Source organism: Xenopus tropicalis, chromosome 6, assembly GCF_000004195.4.
Source record: "Xenopus tropicalis strain Nigerian chromosome 6, UCB_Xtro_10.0, whole genome shotgun sequence".
In the NCBI taxonomy this organism is placed as follows: Eukaryota; Metazoa; Chordata; class Amphibia; order Anura; family Pipidae; genus Xenopus; species Xenopus tropicalis.
The window spans coordinates 135499494-135518121 of NC_030682.2; the positions used below are offsets into that span (position 1 = coordinate 135499494).

General features: G+C 37.0%; 1 protein-coding gene across 1 annotated transcript in view; it reads right to left on the minus strand.

The window, feature by feature from the left end:
* csmd3 (CUB and Sushi multiple domains 3) overlaps positions 1 to 16553 on the minus strand; it is a 657789-nt gene extending 641236 nt beyond the window's left edge. The window contains exons 1-2 of the mRNA XM_018094906.2: positions 16544 to 16553; positions 16224 to 16446 (exon numbers count right to left, since the gene is read on the minus strand). Coding sequence (XP_017950395.2) covers positions 16224 to 16446; positions 16544 to 16553 — 233 coding nt within the window. The remainder of the gene's footprint in view (positions 1 to 16223; positions 16447 to 16543) is intronic.
* Between the last annotated feature and the right edge of the window lie 2075 nt (positions 16554 to 18628).

Genomic DNA, 18628 nt, shown 5'->3' on the forward strand with positions numbered 1-18628 from the left:
ACTATAATAATACCTGTCTAAGTAGATGTCTCTGAAAGGAAAACATTTGCTAACTTGATGCAGAATCTTAAATGGGCTCGTCCTTACTTTAAGCATAAACTATAAGTATTAGTACCAACACTTTTTCCCATCTTACAGTGAATTAAGGTGGCCATAAATGGTAAGATTAATTTGTCTTCTTCTGATATGGCCACCTAAGGTGTGCAATATTGACCTAATTCAATCATTTGGCCCTAGGAGGATGGTTAATGAGGCGTTGGACCGAGGACCCAATCCAACCTGGTCGATGGAGATCTCACCAATTTTAGGCCAGATATTGGTCGAGTAAGTCCAGCGGGGTTGCCCATACTCGAGAAGATAAGCTGTCAAATTGGTCCGAAAGACCCAAATTGGCAGCTGAAATCTACCCATGTATGGCCACCTTAAAACACCAGTCTCCAGAAGTTATTGTATAGCCAATTTATGATATATATAAGGTCCGACTTAAGGACTAAAATTCCCTAATGGATGCCCCTAATGGGTGGGTCTTGAAACAATAATAAGAAAAGAACAATTAAGCACATTTGCTTTTTTTATATCCTTTATACCCACATTATTTCCATTATTTAATGGAGCCACACTATCACTATCATACTATTGTCCGTAAATGCTTTCGTTTTTTTTTCCCATTCTCTTTGGATTCTCTCTAGTTCTATTATGCATTAGTTCTGGCAATGACTTTGAGTTTTCTATTTACTTGTAATCCTTATTTAAACCCCTCCTCTTCTTGGTTCATTCTATACCTTGAATTAGTCCAATTAATTTTAGCCAAACATTCTATTAGAATAAAAATTATTAGAGGTATTAAAGGTAAGGAAGTCAATTTTAATCATCCAGCTGCAATTATTGAAATAGTTCAATGCTATTTATGGCAGCATAACAATTTTTTTTATAAAAATAACTTATTGCATAAGTTCTGTCATTTTAAATAATTGCCCCCAATAAACTCTTAACCAAGATATTATTCTGGTTAAAAATGTACATATGTAATCACAGTATACCATAATTATGTAGATGTTATTTGTATTTATGTATTGTTTTAAACTTAAATTAAAAAATAGTATTTAAATACATATCAGCATTCTCTGGAGATCAGTGCTACTCAACAAAACCTTTCTAGTTATTTAATAGAGCAACCCAATCTTCTAACAGGCATTGAGCTGATTGCTGAGTGCCGCCTCCAGCAGTATTGGCACTGCAAGGCAGCAGACATAAGAGTGATGCAAAGGGTAAGAAAGGGGATCACAAGTAGAGCAGTTGATGGACAGAGAACCAGACAGGAATGGGAGACACATGACAAAAGCTAAAGGAACAGCAGAAGACATGAATATTTCTTTTTTTAAAGGCAATGAAGTCCGTTTAACAGTATTAATAGAGATTCAAATTAATTTCTTCTCTCTTCTAAAAAAGTGCAACAGAGTACCTGTTCTATTCTGGAACAGTACGCTATGTAACATATATTAAAACAAATTAGAGCAGGGGTCCCCAACCTTTTTGACCTGTGAGCAACATTTAAATATAAATTAAAAAATATAAAAAGTTCCTAGGGGGTGACCAATAAAGGCTGTGATTGGCTATTTAGTAGCCCAATGGGGACTGGCAGACTACAGGAGTCTCTGTTTGGCAGTACCCATGGTCCTTATGCTTCCAATACTTGACCCCAAGGCAGAAATAAAAAAATGAGCACCTTCTTTGAGACCACTGGGAGCAACAGCCAAGGGCTTTGTAAGCAACATGTTGGCCACAAGCCTCTGGTTGGGGATCATGGCATTAGAGTTTAAAAACATTTAAAACACGGTTATATACCCTGTCATGCATTTATTACTTCAAAATTGTCAGGTGCACTCTGGTTAAGAGTGCTTGGCTTAATTTTCAAGATGGTGTCGATGGCCGCAACACTACATTTTGGCACAAAAATGTGTTCAATGCTCGAATAAAGGACTTTTCTTGGAAGTTCCTGTGTGCACTCTAAATTACTTTCTTGGACTGTAATTCTAGTTTCAGACTCTTTTGCCTGATCCTGACTTTGCAGTTTCCTGCCTGAACCGACCTGTGCCTGGAAATTCGGTGCAGTTTTGGGCTCCAGTCCTTAACAAGGATATTAATGAGCTGGAGAGTAGGGATGTAGCGAACATCACCAAAAATGTTCACGGACCCGTTCGCGGACTTTCGGCAAAACTCGAGAATATTCGCAAACTTTGCGAACCCCATAGACTTCAATGGGAAGGCGAACTTTAAAACCTAGAAAAGCCATTTCTGGCCAGAAAACTGATTTTAAAGTTGTTTAAAGGGTGCCACGACCTGGACAGTGGCATGCAGGAGGGGGATCAAGCAAAAATATCTCTGAAAAATACTTTGTAAAAAAAACGCCAAAAAAGACGCCAAAAAAAAAAAACGCCAAAAATAACGCCAAAAAAAAAGACGCCAAAAAATAATGCCAAAAAAAAAAACCGCAAGCTATTCCTATGTATACTCAAAGGCGAAAAACCGAAGCGAAAAAACGCAGCGGAAAAAACCGAGGCGAAAAAACGCGGCGCAAAGAAAAAAACGCGGTGAACCCAAAGTGGCGAACATCGCCAAAAGTTCGTGAATTTCCGCGTTCGCGAACACCCAATGTTCGCGCGAATTAGTTCGCCGGCGAACAGTTCGCTACATCTCTACTGGAGAGAGTGCAGAGACTGCAACTAAACTGGTAAAGGGGATGGAAGGGTTAAGCTATGAGGTTAGACTGTCAGGGTTGGGGTTGTTTTCTCTGGGAAAAAGGTGCTTGCGAGGGGACATGATTACCCTGTACAATAACATAAGGGGGGATTATACACAGATAGGGGGTGTTGTGTTTTCCAATAAAAGTGATCAACGCACCAGAGGCCCCCCCTTTAGATTAGAGGAACGGAGCTTCCATTTGAAGCAGCGTAGGGGGTTCCTCACGGTGAGGGCAGTGAGGTTGGGGAATGCCCTTCCTAGAGATGTGGTAATGGCAGATTCTGTTAATGCCTTGAAGAGGGGCCTGGATGCGTTCTTGAACAAGCAGAATATCCAAGGCTATTGTGATACTAATATCTACAGTCAGTATTAGGGGTTGTATATATAGTTTATGTATGTGAGTGTATAGATTGGTAAGAAAAATAATAAGAAAAAGTAGAAGTGTTAAGAATCACCCTATGTGGCTTAACTCTGAGGTAAAGAAGTTAATAGGGAGAAAAAGGAAAGCTTTTAAGAAATATAAGTCAGAGGGGACAGTAGCTGCGTTTAATGAATATAAACACTATAACAAGTGTTGTAAAACAGCAATCCGGAAGGCAAAGATAGAAAATGAGGAGCGCATCGCGGCCGAGGCCAAGACTAACCCCAAAAAGTTTTTTAAGTATATTAATAGTAAAAAGATGCAGGTTGAGGGTGTGGCCCCATTGAGTTATAATAACAATATGGTTACAGCGGATACAGAAAAGGCAGATGTGCTTAACCAGTTCTTTTCTTCTGTGTATACAGTAGAGGAGCCAGTGGGCCAAGTCCCACCCAATAGCTGCACTGTTGCCTCAGCTCCAACTACACAGTGGTTGGCACAGGATATGGTGCTTAAAGGGTTACACACGATAAATGTAAACAAGGCACCTGGGCCAGATGGAATACACCCTCGGGTACTGAGAGAGCTAGGGGCAGAATTGCAGTGGCCCTTGTTTCTGATATTCTCAGACTCTCTTTCATCAGGTATGGTACCTAGGGATTGGAAGAAGGCGAATGTCATTCCCATATTTAAAAAGGGAGTAAGATCTCAGCCTGGCAATTATAGGCCTGTAAGTTTGACATCCGTGGTGGGCAAGTTATTTGAAGGCTTGTTAAGGGATCACATTCAAAATTATGTAGTGGAGAATGGCATTATGAGCAGTAATCAGCATGGCTTTATGAAGGACAGGTCATGTCAGACCAATTTAATTGCTTTTTATGATGAGGTAAGTAAGAAGCTGGACAGTGGGGATGCAGTAGATATCATCTATTTGGATTTTGCCAAAGCATTTGATACCGTTCCCCACAAACGACTGCTTTCTAAGCTAAGGTCTATTGGTCTTAGTGAAGCCGTTTGCACATGGATAGAAAACTGGCTACAGGATCGGGTACAGAGGGTGGTTGTTAATGGTACATTCTCTACTTGGAATAAGGTCCTCAGTGGGGTCCCTCAGGGTTCTGTACTGGGTCCACTTTTGTTTAATTTGTTCATAAATGACTTAGGGGAGGGTATTATGAGTAATGTATCAGTGTTTGCTGATGACACAAAACTCTGCAGACCAGTCAATTCTATCCAGGATGTGACATCCCTGCAGCAGGATCTTGACCAACTGGCAATCTGGGCAGCTAAGTGGCAGATGAGATTTAATGTGGATAAATGTAAGGTCATGCACCTGGGATGTAAAAACATGCAAGCCCCGTATACCCTTAATGGGACTGCACTAGGCAAATCCATAATGGAGAAGGACCTTGGAGTCCTTGTAGATAATAAACTTGGCTGTAGCAAGCAATGCCAGGCAGCAGCTGCAAGGGCAAACAAGGTTTTGAGCTGTATTAAAAGGGGTATAGATTCACGGGAGGAGGGGGTTATTCTTCCCCTTTACAGAGCGCTGGTAAGGCCCCATCTAGAATATGCTGTTCAGTTTTGGTCTCCAGTGCTCAAACGGGACATTACTGAGTTAGAGAGGGTCCAGAGAAGGGCAACTAAGCTGGTAAAGGGTATGGAAAGTCTCAGTTATGGGGAAAGACTGGCCAAGTTGGGTCTGTTTACACTGGAGAAGAGGCGCTTAAGAGGTGACATGATAACTATGTATAAATATATAAAGGGATCATATAATAACCTTTCTAATGTTTTATTTACCAGTAGGTCCTTCCAACGGACACGAGGGCACCCACTCCGTTTAGAAGAAGGGAGGTTCCATTTAAACATTCGGAAAGGATTTTTTACAGTGAGAGCTGTGAAGTTCTGGAATTCCCTCCCCGAATCAGTCGTGCTGGCTGATACATTATATAACTTTAAGAAGGGGCTGGATGGATTCTTAGCAAGTGAGGGAATACAGGGGTATGGGAGATAGCTCTTAGTACTAGTTGATCCAGGGACTGGTCCGATTGCCATCTTGGAGTCAGGAAGGAATTTTTTCCCCTCTGTGGCAAATTAGAGAGGCTTCAGATGGGGTTTTTTTGCCTTCCTCTGGATCAACTAGTAGTTAGGCAGGTTATATATAGGCATTATGGTTGAACTTGATGGACGTACGTCTTTTTTCAACCCAACTTACTATGTTACTATGTTACTATGTAAGTATAGGTAGTGGGTGCTGGGTTTACTTGGAAGGGTTGAACTTGATGGACTCAACTTGATGGTCTTCTTTTAACCCTATGTAACTATGTAACTATATTCACTTTGAAACTCTTTAACCGGTCTGATACCATGTTTGGAACTATTTGTTTCCCTGAACTCTAGCTTTCTCCTTGGTCCTGACTACAAACCCAAAACCCAAACAGGCCCTGACAAAAATGGTCCATTGCTGTTATAAAATACTTGGAAAATATGTAAATATTTTGTAAACTAATGTATTGGATGTCTTTTTAACTTTTTTTGCATTTTTTTTCAAATGAGAGTTTTTTGTACCCCAACCATTGGCTTTAATATAAGCTGTCTGGCAAGTAAAACTGGTATATTTGCACGGGTGGATTTAGACACCTCTCCACCAACATATTTGACAAAATGCCCTGTTTCGACAGCCTCAAAAGACATAAAATACTAACTTTTCTTTTAGTGGCTCTGATAATGCAAGTAGTAATACTGGGCTTCCCTTTACTGGATCAGGTAATACAAATAGTTTATTCTCTTGTCCTAGTAGATGGTTTATATTCTGCAGCTGGCTGACTACATTTGTCTATTATTTTTTTTTAATAAATTATAAATTATAGTGCATTAAGCATTACCTGTCACTTTTGCATTAAATATTTAAAATGCAATACAATAATGTTTTACTAATGGCACTAAAATAAAAAGGTTCACATATTTAGCGCAAGATTTAATGTACTGTGTAAACACAAATGGGAATATTTTTAGATAAATAACAGCAAACTAATTACCTTACAAAATATTTCCAGGTGGTTGTTAAATATACAAGCATTCAAGTTGGGTTTGAAGGCATCATAAGGCTTCTACTAATTGTTTAACGATCAATAAAGTTGCTCTAAAAACAGGAATTGAAAATATAGCTTGACTTTGCGTAGGACAACTCCCATTGACTTCTATAGAAACTCGCAAGCTTTAAGATAGCAAATTTTTACTTTTTGCACTTTATAAATACTAGACATTTACGTTTTTGAACCATAACTCGAATTTGAGTTTTTTTATGCTAAAAAAAACTTGAATGGTAAAAAACAAACAAAAAAAACCCAAAATAGACCACTGGTAAATCTCTCCCTTAATTTTATACTAGACAAGGCCATACCATAGCACAGGGATCCCCAACCTTTTATACCCAGGAGCCACATTCAAATGGAAAACGTGTTTGGGAGCAACACAAGCATGAAAAAAGTTCCTGGGGGTGCAAATATAGAGCTATAATTGGCTATTTGGTAGCTCCTGTGTGGACTGGAAGCCAATAGAAGGCTCTGTTTGGCTTTACACTGCGTTTTATGCAACCAAAACCTGCCCCCAAGCCAGAAATTCAAAAATGAGCACCTACTTTGAGGCCCCTGGGAGCAACATCCAAGGGGTTGGTGAGCAACATGTTGCTCACAAACCACTGGTTGGGGATCACTGCGGCATAGCAGTACTGGTTGCATCTTCCAGTAATCTCTAGGAGATCATATCACACAAGACCATAACATAGGAGATCTAAGAGAGCTGAAAACCATAGTGGCATCTAGTCATCCTGCAACAAATGCAGCTTAGGTAACACCGCATGTGGACTGGCAGAGAGCACTATGGGGTATCCAACCAGCAATTAGATTTCAACAGTTAGAAATCTGATTGGCTGCTATGAGCAACATCACTGGTAATGTTTTACTATATATATATATACTGTATATACTGTATTAGATTGAAACAAAGAAAAAATAAAAAAACAAGGTGTACAGGGCTCTTAACTAATGGCATCCCCATAATCAGTATTCATAGGCACTAGAAGATACAACCAATCCTGATGTCACTAGAATAACTAAATATGCACGCCGAGCAAATAGCTTTGTAAATTATTAATTAAATGGAAAATTGCTGAGCATGTTTTAATGTGTTTTGCACTCATACTTTCTGGAGATATTTATGAGTATTTGTTCTGTTTTACAACTGCTGTACCAGGAGGTATTATTGGTTTATTAGTCTCAAAGGATTTAATAAATAGTTGCTCATTAATTTAAGTAATCAGCTATAGCTCACTTACTACATTCACCAACTTAGAATGCAGTAAGTTTTTGTTCACAACATTTGGCGGACACATCTTCTGCTTTAATCCATTGAGGTACCAGTAACTATACCTGTGAAAAGTTGCTTTGTTTGTTGATGTCAGTTTCACTCAAGTTCTCTGGGTCTTTGTAAATAATCCTCCTGCTCTAGGGTGAAATATACTCCAGCTAGTGGCTCACTTCAAGAACATACACCCCAAAACATTTTACCTTTTGGTTAGTACCAGTGTTGGACTGGACCACCAGGATATCAGAAAAACTCCTGGTGGGCCTAGGTGTCCATGGGCCTTCCTGCTAACCCAACCATTTGACTTGTATGCCTATACCATGGCCATTACTCACTTCTGTATAAGAAGAAACAGAAGAAATGTAGGAAAGGATAGATGATACATAAAAAGAGGTAATTAAGAGACTAAAGAAAGTGAGTAACCAGAGAAGGGGAGAGTGGGCCTAAGGTCTAAGGTTTTCTGATGGGCTCTTGGCACCCCAGTCTGACACTGGTTGGCATGTCAGTTTAATAGAGTCAAGTTAAGCAGAGTTATTTCTTACACTTCTTTATATGCATATTTCTATATAGAGATATGCTATCATTGATACCCACACACTGGTCCCTTAAGTCTGTCCCATTCATATCTTTTGTAAACCTCTCTATATTAGTATAAAGTACTTTTAACAAAAAATCCTATTGAATTTTAGACTATAATTCACAACACAATGTCAACCTAGTGTGTTCAGCTTTTAATTCAGGGAAGCTTAGGCAGCTTATTACATTCCTATTAAAGTCCTATTGTCCTTCAAACACAATAACCCATGAAATTAGATGTTAAAAGCCCACTTTAAATACCTATTGTCTTGGCCTTCCCCCATGTTTCTATCAACAAGACACATTTGTTGACTAAAGCACTTAGAAGCCCATTTATCAACATTCTCATTTTCATGGTTTTCAAGGTTTTTGGAACCACAAACATTTTCTCTAAAACTATGAATGCCAATTGATTTATTAATTAACAGCCTTTTTTGCTTTGTTTCACAAATGAAAGCTTAAAAAAAAAAACCAAAAAAAACCTCAAAAGCATGAAGCAAAGAGAGATTGGCCAATTGAAAAAGGACGGCTGCCGTTGACTTCTACATAACCCGGGCAGCTTTTAGATGATGCATTTTTATTTTCGGATTGGTCACAGTTTTGATGCATAGTAAATGGTGAAAAAATGCATTTTTTCCGTGAATATACCTTCTTTTGCACTGTGTAAAAATAAATAATTTAGATAACAATATAGATAAATAGATGATGACTATCAACATAGCCAGCAGAGCTTCTACATTATATATGAACCGAGACACAAGGCTTGAAATGCTTGGAGATGCTTAGCTATTGACAGATAATAATAATAATGAATGAAGCTTACGATCAATAGATATAATGATATATAAATGAAATCTATAGTTTAATTGATAAAAACAAGGTGTTGAAAATGTACAGAATTATTGACCCTCATAATTATTGACTGCCAAATAAATAGGTGCATTGTGTAAAAAAATAAAAAGAAATAGACAATGCGGTCAACTGTAACATAAGCTTGTGCTTACAACGCATCTTTCCTTCTTACATGTGTAGAGCTTGGGATCTATTTTTGTCTGACTCATGGGGTAAATCTTTCATTGATCACAATTGGATATCCAGAAAGATTCCTAGCAGTCTGATCTGTTTTACTTTCCTATCAGGAACATTTTTCTGATAATCTGACATTTTTAAGCAAATTAGTACAGGTATAGGACCAATTATCCAGAATGCTCGGGACCAAGGGTATTCCAGGTAAGGGGTCTTTCCGTAATTTGGATCTCAATACCTTAAGTCTGCTAAAAAATCAATAAAACATTAATTAAACCCAATAGGATTGTTTTGCATCCAATAAGGATTGTTTATATCTTAGTTGGGATCAATTACAGGTACTGTTTTATTATTACAGAGAAAAGGGAATCATTTAACCATTAAATAAACCCAATAGGGCTGTTCTGCCCCCAATAAGGGGTAATTATATCTTAGTTGGGATCAAGTACAGGTACTGTTTTATTATTACAGAGAAAAGAGAATCATTTAACCATGAAATAAACCCAATAGGGCTGTTCTGCCCCCAATAAGGGGTAATTATATCTTAGTTGGGATCAAGTACAGGTACTGTTTTATTATTACAGAGAAAAGGGAATCATTTAACCATTAAATAAACCCAATAGGGCTGTTCTGCCCCCAATAAGGGGTAATTATATCTTAGTTGGGATCAATTACAAGGTACTGTTTTATTTCTACATAGAAAAAGGAAATCAGTTTTAAAATTCTGAATTATTTGATTAAAATGGAGTCTATGGGAGACGGGCTTTCCGTACTTCGGAGCTTTCTGGATAATGGGTTTCCGGATAAGGGGTCTGATACCTGTACATTCATTAAAGCTGATACCAGTCAGTTTCTCAGAATGTATTCAACTTGAACAGTCCAGCACCATTCTGTGAAGTGATAGTGCCAAGCACTTTTATCTGTAGGGTTGCCACCTGTCCGGTTTTGACCCGGACAGGCCGGTTTTTGGAAGGGCTGCCTGGGTCAAAAACTCCTGCCCGGTTCCCCAAGTTAGGGAAACTAGGCAGGACTCAGAAACATTGACGAGGTGATCGGGCAATCGCCACGCCCTCGAGATGTCACGGCCCACTTCTGCTCTGCAATGTCACGGTCCCGCCCCCCATGATGTCACCTACACTCCCTGCCCAGCTAATAAAGCCGGCAGAGGTAAAAACCCTAATTATCTGTCTAAAGTCTTGATCCTCAATGCATATTGCATGTTTATAGAAAGGATTTAAAAAAACATGATTGTATGTGTTCCAGCATGAATAATAAATTGTTACATCTTAAAGTGTTAGTAATCCTTTACTGAGAGCACTGGTCGGTAAAAATTACCACTGACATTTAATGAACTGGCCCTTGCATATCTAAGATCTAGGGGATGACTAAGCTAATAATAGGATCTACAGCACCCTGAATTTTTTTCTACATGAGTGGTCACAGAAGTAGGCATCATTTTTAAGGCTAGGTCCAATCAAAAATAACGCGAATAAAGGGACTAAATCAAGGACAGTGGGAGTGTAGGTTTAATAAAACTGGCTTAGATTATTTAGCCAGTTGTGTTTTGACCATTGCTTCTTTCCTTACTATTTCCTCTTATATAGAAAATCTCCCTAGGAAGATTATAGAGACAGGCTCAATTTTTAATACATCAAAATAGTTGTACTGTTAAGAACCTGTTACCCAGAATGCTTGGGACCTGGGGTTTTCTAGATAAGGGGTCTTTCTCTAATTTAGATCTCCATACATTAAGCCTACTAAAACATTCATTAAACCCAACATGAGTGTTTTGCCTCCAATAAAGATTCATTACATCTTAATTGGGATCAAGTACAGGTACTGTTTTATTATTACAGAGAAAAGGGAATCATTTAACCATTAAATAAACCCAATAGGGCTGTTCTGCCCCAATAAGGGGTAATTATATCTTAGTTGGGATCAAGTACAGGTACTGTTTTATTATTACAGAGAAAAGGGAATCATTTAACCATTAAATAAACCCAATAGGGCTGTTCTGCCCCCAATAAGGGGTAATTATATCTTAGTTGGGATCAAGTACAGGTACTGTTTTATTATTACAGAGAAAAGGGAATCATTTAACCATTAAATAAACCCAATAGGGCTGTTCTGCCCCCAATAAGGGGTAATTATATCTTAGTTGGGATCAAGTACAGGTACTGTTTTATTATTGCAGAGAAAAAGAAAAATTATTTTTAAAAATGTGAATTATTCAATTAAAATGGGGTTTATGGGAGATGGTCTTCTGGTAATTCAGACCTTGTTGGAAAACAGTTTCCGGATAATGGATCTTATACCTGTACTACAGTTTCATTCTGTAAACTGTCCTGGTATATTCATTTAAGACCCATCTATTATAAGCCAATATGCTACTTTATACTAATATATATATACATATATATAGTCTACATAAAATATATGTTTTTTCTTTTATTGGTTTTTATCATAAACTGAAAACTGAGTTCCATATTCACTAAGATGCAATCATTACAACTTGATGTCATGTTGACTGGCAAAGTGCTCTTCCACGAAACATTTTCCATTACCTGATGCTCTTTAATATTTTACAAGGAAGATGTCATATTTCAAAGTAAACATAAAGGTTGAATTATTTAAACATTTCACCAGAAAAAAAAAAAAGAAGAGAATTCTCTTATCAAATCAAATTCCTGAAAGGCTCCATTACCAAAATACTATGAACAAATACAACGAGTGAATGGACTAATTATTTAGCAATGAAGACTAAAATATACAACTCTATAAATAAATACATAAAGTTCATATAATCTTTTGCCACAGAGCCCTGTAATGCGCCTTGGTATTTTTCAGTCAAAATGAAATCCAGAAAAAAAACACTCATTAATACTTTGCCCAGTAGCCCTATTAGTTAAGGCACTTTTAGAGGTCTGTAGTTTTATAACTGGCAACAGATTGCCTTTTTTGAATAATGGCACTGTTCCAGACTGCAAATAGTCCTTGATGATTAAAAATAGTCCCCCATCACAAACTAAGCTTCCCAAGCATAGATCTATAGAAACCATCTGGTCATGGTTCACCTTCATTTATCTAATCTTCGAACTTCTCCTTGAATCAATGAAGCACTTATTAGTGTTAATAGATTTTAAACCTGTAGCCATAGGTTCTTTTTTGCTATCAGCCAAAGGAAAACATTGGCCTTATAATGGCAAATCAACAGCACACAAAACTGCACATTAAAGTCTCCTTAATAAGAAAGGGCAAAATTGCAGTAGACAGTGATGAGTTGGACTTTTTATTGTTCAAACTGTACTAGAATAACAACAGCTAAAACCTAGTTGCCTGGTATAATACATTATCTAAGGTATTCAGGACTGGTTATTATAAATCCAGTTTGCTTTTTACATTATACATAAATGTTTTAGGAAGTTCAACTTGCTCTTGATGACTATATGTTTTACATTTTTGCAGCTAATTGTTCTGATTCTGATCTGATGCTGCAGAAGTTTGCTTGGTTAATCTTTCAAATACATTTTTACTAACAGACACAGCGTTACCAATCCAATATTTTGTCAATATGATAAAAGTATGATAAAATATATGATTTTCTGGACTTCAAGTCTCAGAATCCCTCAATTCACAATGGAAAGAAGATGCTTGGCGCACTGAAGTCATATACAGGTATAGGACCCGTTATCCAGAATGCTCGGGACCAAGGGTATTCCGGATAAGGGGTCTTTCCGTATTTTGAATCCAGTAAAGATTAATTATATCTTAGTTGGGATCAAGTACAGATACTGTTTTATTATTACAGAGAAAAGGGAATCATTTAACCATGAAATAAACCCAATAGGGCTGTTCTGCCCCCAATAAGGGGTAATTATATCTTAGTTGGGATCAAGTACAGATACTGTTTTATTATTACAGAGAAAAGGGAATCATTTAACCATTAAATAAACCCAATAGGGCTGTTCTGCCCCAATAAGGGGTAATTATATCTTAGTTGGGATCAAGTACAGGTACTGTTTTATTATTACAGAGAAAAGGGAATCATTTAACCATTAAATAAACCCAATAGGGCTGTTCTGCCCCAATAAGGGGTAATTATATCTTAGTTGGGATCAAGTACAGGTACTGTTTTATTATTACAGAGAAAAGGGAATCATTTAACCATTAAATAAACCCAATAGGGCTGTTCTGCCCCAATAAGGGGTAATTATATCTTAGTTGGGATCAAGTACAGGTACTGTTTTATTATTACAGAGAAAAGGGAATCATTTAACCATTAAATAAACCCAATAGGGCTGTTCTGCCCCCAATAAGGGGTAATTATATCTTAGTTGGGATCAAGTACAGGTACTGTTTTATTATTACAGAGAAAAGGGAATCATTTAACCATGAAATAAACCCAATAGGGCTGTTCTGCCCCCAATAAGGGGTAATTATATCTTAGTTGGGATCAAGTACAGGTACTGTTTTATTATTACAGAGAAAAGGGAATCATTTAACCATTAAATAAACCCAATAGGGCTGTTCTGCCCCAATAAGAGGTAATTATATCTTAGTTGGGATCAAGTACAGGTACTGTTTTATTATTACAGAGAAAAGGGAATCATTTAACCATTAAATAAACCCAATAGGGCTGTTCTGCCCCAATAAGGGGTAATTATATCTTAGTTGGGATCAAGTACAGGTACTGTTTTATTATTACAGAGAAAAGGGAATCATTTAACCATTAAATAAACCCAATAGGGCTGTTCTGCCCCCAATAAGGGGTAATTATATCTTAGTTGGGATCAAGTACAGGTACTGTTTTATTATTACAGAGAAAAGGGAATCATTTAACCATGAAATAAACCCAATAGGGCTGTTCTGCCCCCAATAAGGGGTAATTATATCTTAGTTGGGATCAAGTACAGGTACTGTTTTATTATTACAGAGAAAAGAGAATAATTTAACCATTAAATAAACCCAATAGGGCTGTTCTGCCCCCAATAAGGGGTTATTATATCTTAGTTGGGATCAAGTACAGGTACTGTTTTATTATTACAGAGAAAAGGGAATCATTTAACCATGAAATAAACCCAATAGGGCTGTTCTGCCCCCAATAAGGGGTTATTATATCTTAGTTGGGATCAAGTACAGGTACTGTTTTATTTTACAGAGAAAAAGGGAATCAATTTTAAAAATCTGAATTATTTGATTAAAATAGAGTCTATGGGAGACAGTCTTTCTATAATTTGGAGCTATCTGGATATCAGGTTTCCGGATAATGGATCCCATACCTGTATTTGTAACAGACCCAGACTGGCAATCTGTGGATTGTGGCAAATGCCAGAGGGGCTGCTGTAAGGTGCCATAGATAGACACTACTTATTGGGCTGGTTGGGGGCAGTTTGTCCCTCTGTGTATTTGAAATGACAGGGCCTATATTGATTCCCAGTCTGAACCTGCTTTATAAGTTTTTATATTGTTATATATACATTTAGATATAACCTTCTGTAAAGCCATAGACCAGGGATCCCCAACCTTTCTTACTCGTGAGCCACAGTCAAATGTAAAAAGACTTGGAGAGCAACACAAGCACCATAAAAGTTCATGGAGGTGCCAAATAAGGACTGTGATTGGCTATTAGGGGCCTCTATGCACCCTATCAGCTTACAGGGGCTTTATTTGGTAGGAAATCTTGTTTTTATTCAACCAAAACTTGCCCCCAAGTCAGGAATTCAAAAATAACTCCCTGGTTTGGGGGCACTGAGAGCAACATCCAAGGGGTTGGGGAGCAACATGTTGCCCCTGAGCCACTGGTTGGGGATCACTGCCATAGAGTATTCAAACTTGTTTTCACCAATATCTACTGATATGAATGGGGCAGAATATACAGTATTCCACATGACCACAAATGTAAGCAATGCAAACAAATACAATTCTTCAATACATTTAAATAACCATTCAAATGCAAATAGTCACTCTAGTACCAAAATTTAAAAATTAAAATAAATGTAAATCTTAAAACTATATCTGCTAATGTCAATAAAAAAAAATGTGAGATTTAACATTTCAATTAATTAATCTGATCGCAACAGAATTAAGCAGAACCATTTGTTCTGAATTGATCTAATGTTGATAGATCTGCAAGGAAAGTGTTATTTCCATCAATAAATATACTTATTGAATCAAATTCAATATACCAGAGCAGCTTCATTTTGCTGGTTTGAGATAATAAATCCCGAAGGCACGGAGAATGATAAATATCAATATTGTTCGAACAGATGCAGCCGGCCTGTTAAATTATTAGACCTGGGATATTGATTCCTACAAATTCCAGCAAAGTATGTTTGGGAATTCAGCAAACTTGCAAATGGAACTTTCCAACACATGAAAAGATAGATTTATAAGTAGCGATGAGCGAATCTGTACTGTTACGCTTTGGTGAAAAATTCGCAAAATGGCGAAAATGTAGCTCGTAAAAAAAAAATTGTTGTGTACATCATTTTTTACCCGCGCCACAATTTTTTTGAAGCGGGTGAGAATTTTTTGATGTGCTGTGAATTTTTTTGTGAATTTTGTCGTACGTTTTGAGAAAAAATCAGCCAATGGCGAAACACAGAAATTCTCAGCGAAACTAGGGGGCTGATTTACTAATCCACGAATCCGAATGAGAAAAATTTGGATTGGAAAACTAACATTTTGCGGCTTTTTCGTATTTTTTGCGATTTTTTTGTCGCCGTTACGACTTTTTCGTAAATTGTTGCGACTTTTTCGTAACCGTTACGACTTTCGTGAATTGTTGCGACTTTTTCATAGCCATTATGACTTTCGTGAATTGTCGCGACTTTTGCATAGCCATTACGACTTTTGTGAATTGTCGCAACTTTTTCGTATTGAGCGCTTGAAAAATTTGCGACAATTCGCGAAAATGTCGCAAAATACTGATCATTATGAAAAAAAACGCATTCGGACGCTTTTCGGACGTTCATGGATTAGTAAATGTGCCCCTATGACTGGCAAATTATTTTGACCATCAATATTTATAAGATTTAGATTTTATATATATATATATATATATATATATATATATACATATGCAATAAAATAGCCTTGAACTTAAGCAAGCATAGCAGAATAAGCCAAGCTTGTAATTGACCTGCGCCCTTACCTTGTTCTAAAATTTGTAGGATGAGGATGTCCATCATACAATGATAAATAATCATATTCTTCTTCCAAGGCAAACGATTGAAAGGCTATCTGAATCCTGTTCTGTTCTTCGCCTACTATTACCCATGTGCAGTTTGCTCCATTTGGATAACCATATGGGAAGCCTGGGCTTTCTATAGTTCCATTCAATCCTTTTAACGTTCCACCACAAGTATATATAAATCCTGAAAAACAGACAAAACAATCATCACATTTTGTTATTTGTAATGGAAATATAAGAATGTAGCAAGGAATAACAATTCTATGTATAAAGGCCATTACTGTAACCCATTATCCAGAAAGTTCCTAATTACGGAAAGCCATTTCCCATAGACTCCATTTTAATCAAATAATTCAGATTTTTAAAAATGATTCCCTTTTTCTCTGAAATAATAAAACAGTACCTGTACTTGATCCCAACTAAGATATAATTACCCCTTATTGGGGCAGAACAGCCCTATTGGGTTTATTTAATGGTTAAATGATTCCCTTTTCTCTGTAATAATAAAACATTACCTGTACTTGATCCCAACTAAGATATAATTACCCCTTATTGGGGCAGAACAGCCCTATTGGGTTTATTTAATGGTTAAATGATTCTCTTTTCTCTGTAATAATAAAACAGTACCTGTACTTGATCCCAACTAAGATATAATTACCCCTTATTGGGGGCAGAACAGCCCTATTGGGTTTATTTAATGGTTAAATGATTCCCTTTTCTCTGTAATAATAAAACAGTACCTGTACTTGATCCCAACTGAGATATAATTACCCCTTATTGGGGGCAGAACAGCCCTATTGGGTTTATTTCATGGTTAAATGATTCCCTTTTTCTCTGTAATAATAAAACAGTACCTGTACTTGATCCCAACTAAGATATAATTACCCCTTATTGGGGTAATTGAGATCATCCTGGATAACAGGCCCCATACCTGTACAATCAGCATTGTTAAATCTAATAAAAGAAATTAAGTTATAAAAAAAGAAAGTAATTTGTCATGGTATAATGGATTTGAGTTCACAGCAAGAAATACATACAAATTTAAAGATTGTTCCTGGTTGCATAGACTAAGTACAAAAGGAAAGAATGATTCTAATTAGAGATGGGAAAACCATTCTATTTGCCGCCATGGTAACCCCTTGCCATGCTCTCTAACAATGAAATCAATGTGCCAATCCAGCAATCAATCACTCAGAATACTTAAACATTCCGGCATTAATTAGTCAGTCATTTCGATTTCTGCATTTCCATAACATCACCTTCTAAATGAACTTTGAGCTTGATTACTGCGTGCCATTTGTGATGGGCATATTCACTTTTTAGCATTTTACTCACTTATTTTTGCTTCATGGATGACAATTCCTATAAATTAGAGTATTGCTTGATAAGCATAAACTAACTGGATATAAATCACACTGCTTTACACTCAATAAAACTAAATATCTCTGCCTCGTGAAATTAAAGGGCAATGAAAGGACAATAATCCATCCAGTTGACAGTTTAAATACAAAATGGCAACTGTACCAATATTAAGGCCCAATGCAAACAGCTGTATACTGAACTAGGGGTATTTCATTTTTAATTTCTGTGTTTTTTTGTTCAGCAGCTCTCCAGTTTGGAATTTCTTATATTTAAAAACTACAAGAAATAAAGAACAATTTACACAACATACAAATGGGCTTATTTATCAATTTTCAAGTTATTTTTCTAAGTAGAATAAACTGGCATTTTGAATGGTCACTTATTTATTAATATTGAAAACTCATTCGAATAAAAAATTCAAATATCTCGAATTTTTCAAGTTAAGAAACTATAAAAAACTCTAAGGGGCCGATTTACTAATCCACGAAGCGTCCGAATGCGTTTTTTTCGTAATGAATGGTATTTCGCGTTTTTTTTCGTCGACATCGCGACTTTTTCGTAAATTGTCGTGACTTTTTCGTAGCCGTTAAGACTTGCATGAATTGTCGCGACTTTTTCGTAGCCGTCGCAAAAAAATCGGAAAAGGTATGCCCGCCGTTTTCTATCGCTCAATACGAAAAAGTTGCACCAATTCGCGCAAGTCGTAACGGCTACGAAAAAGTCATGACAATTCGCGCAAGTCGTAACGGCTATGGAAAAGTCGCGAGAATTCACGAAAAATTCGTGAGGGCGGCGAAAAAATCACAAAAAATATGAAAAAGTCGCATGAAATGTTCGTTTCCCATCTGATTTTTTCCCATTCGGGATTCGGATTCGTGGATTAGTAAATCAGCCCCTAAAAATTCAAGTTTGAGAATATGGCTTGACTTTGTCTGTGACATCTCCCATTGACTTCTATAGAAACTCGCAAGCTTTTAAATAACTAATTTTTACATTTTACATAA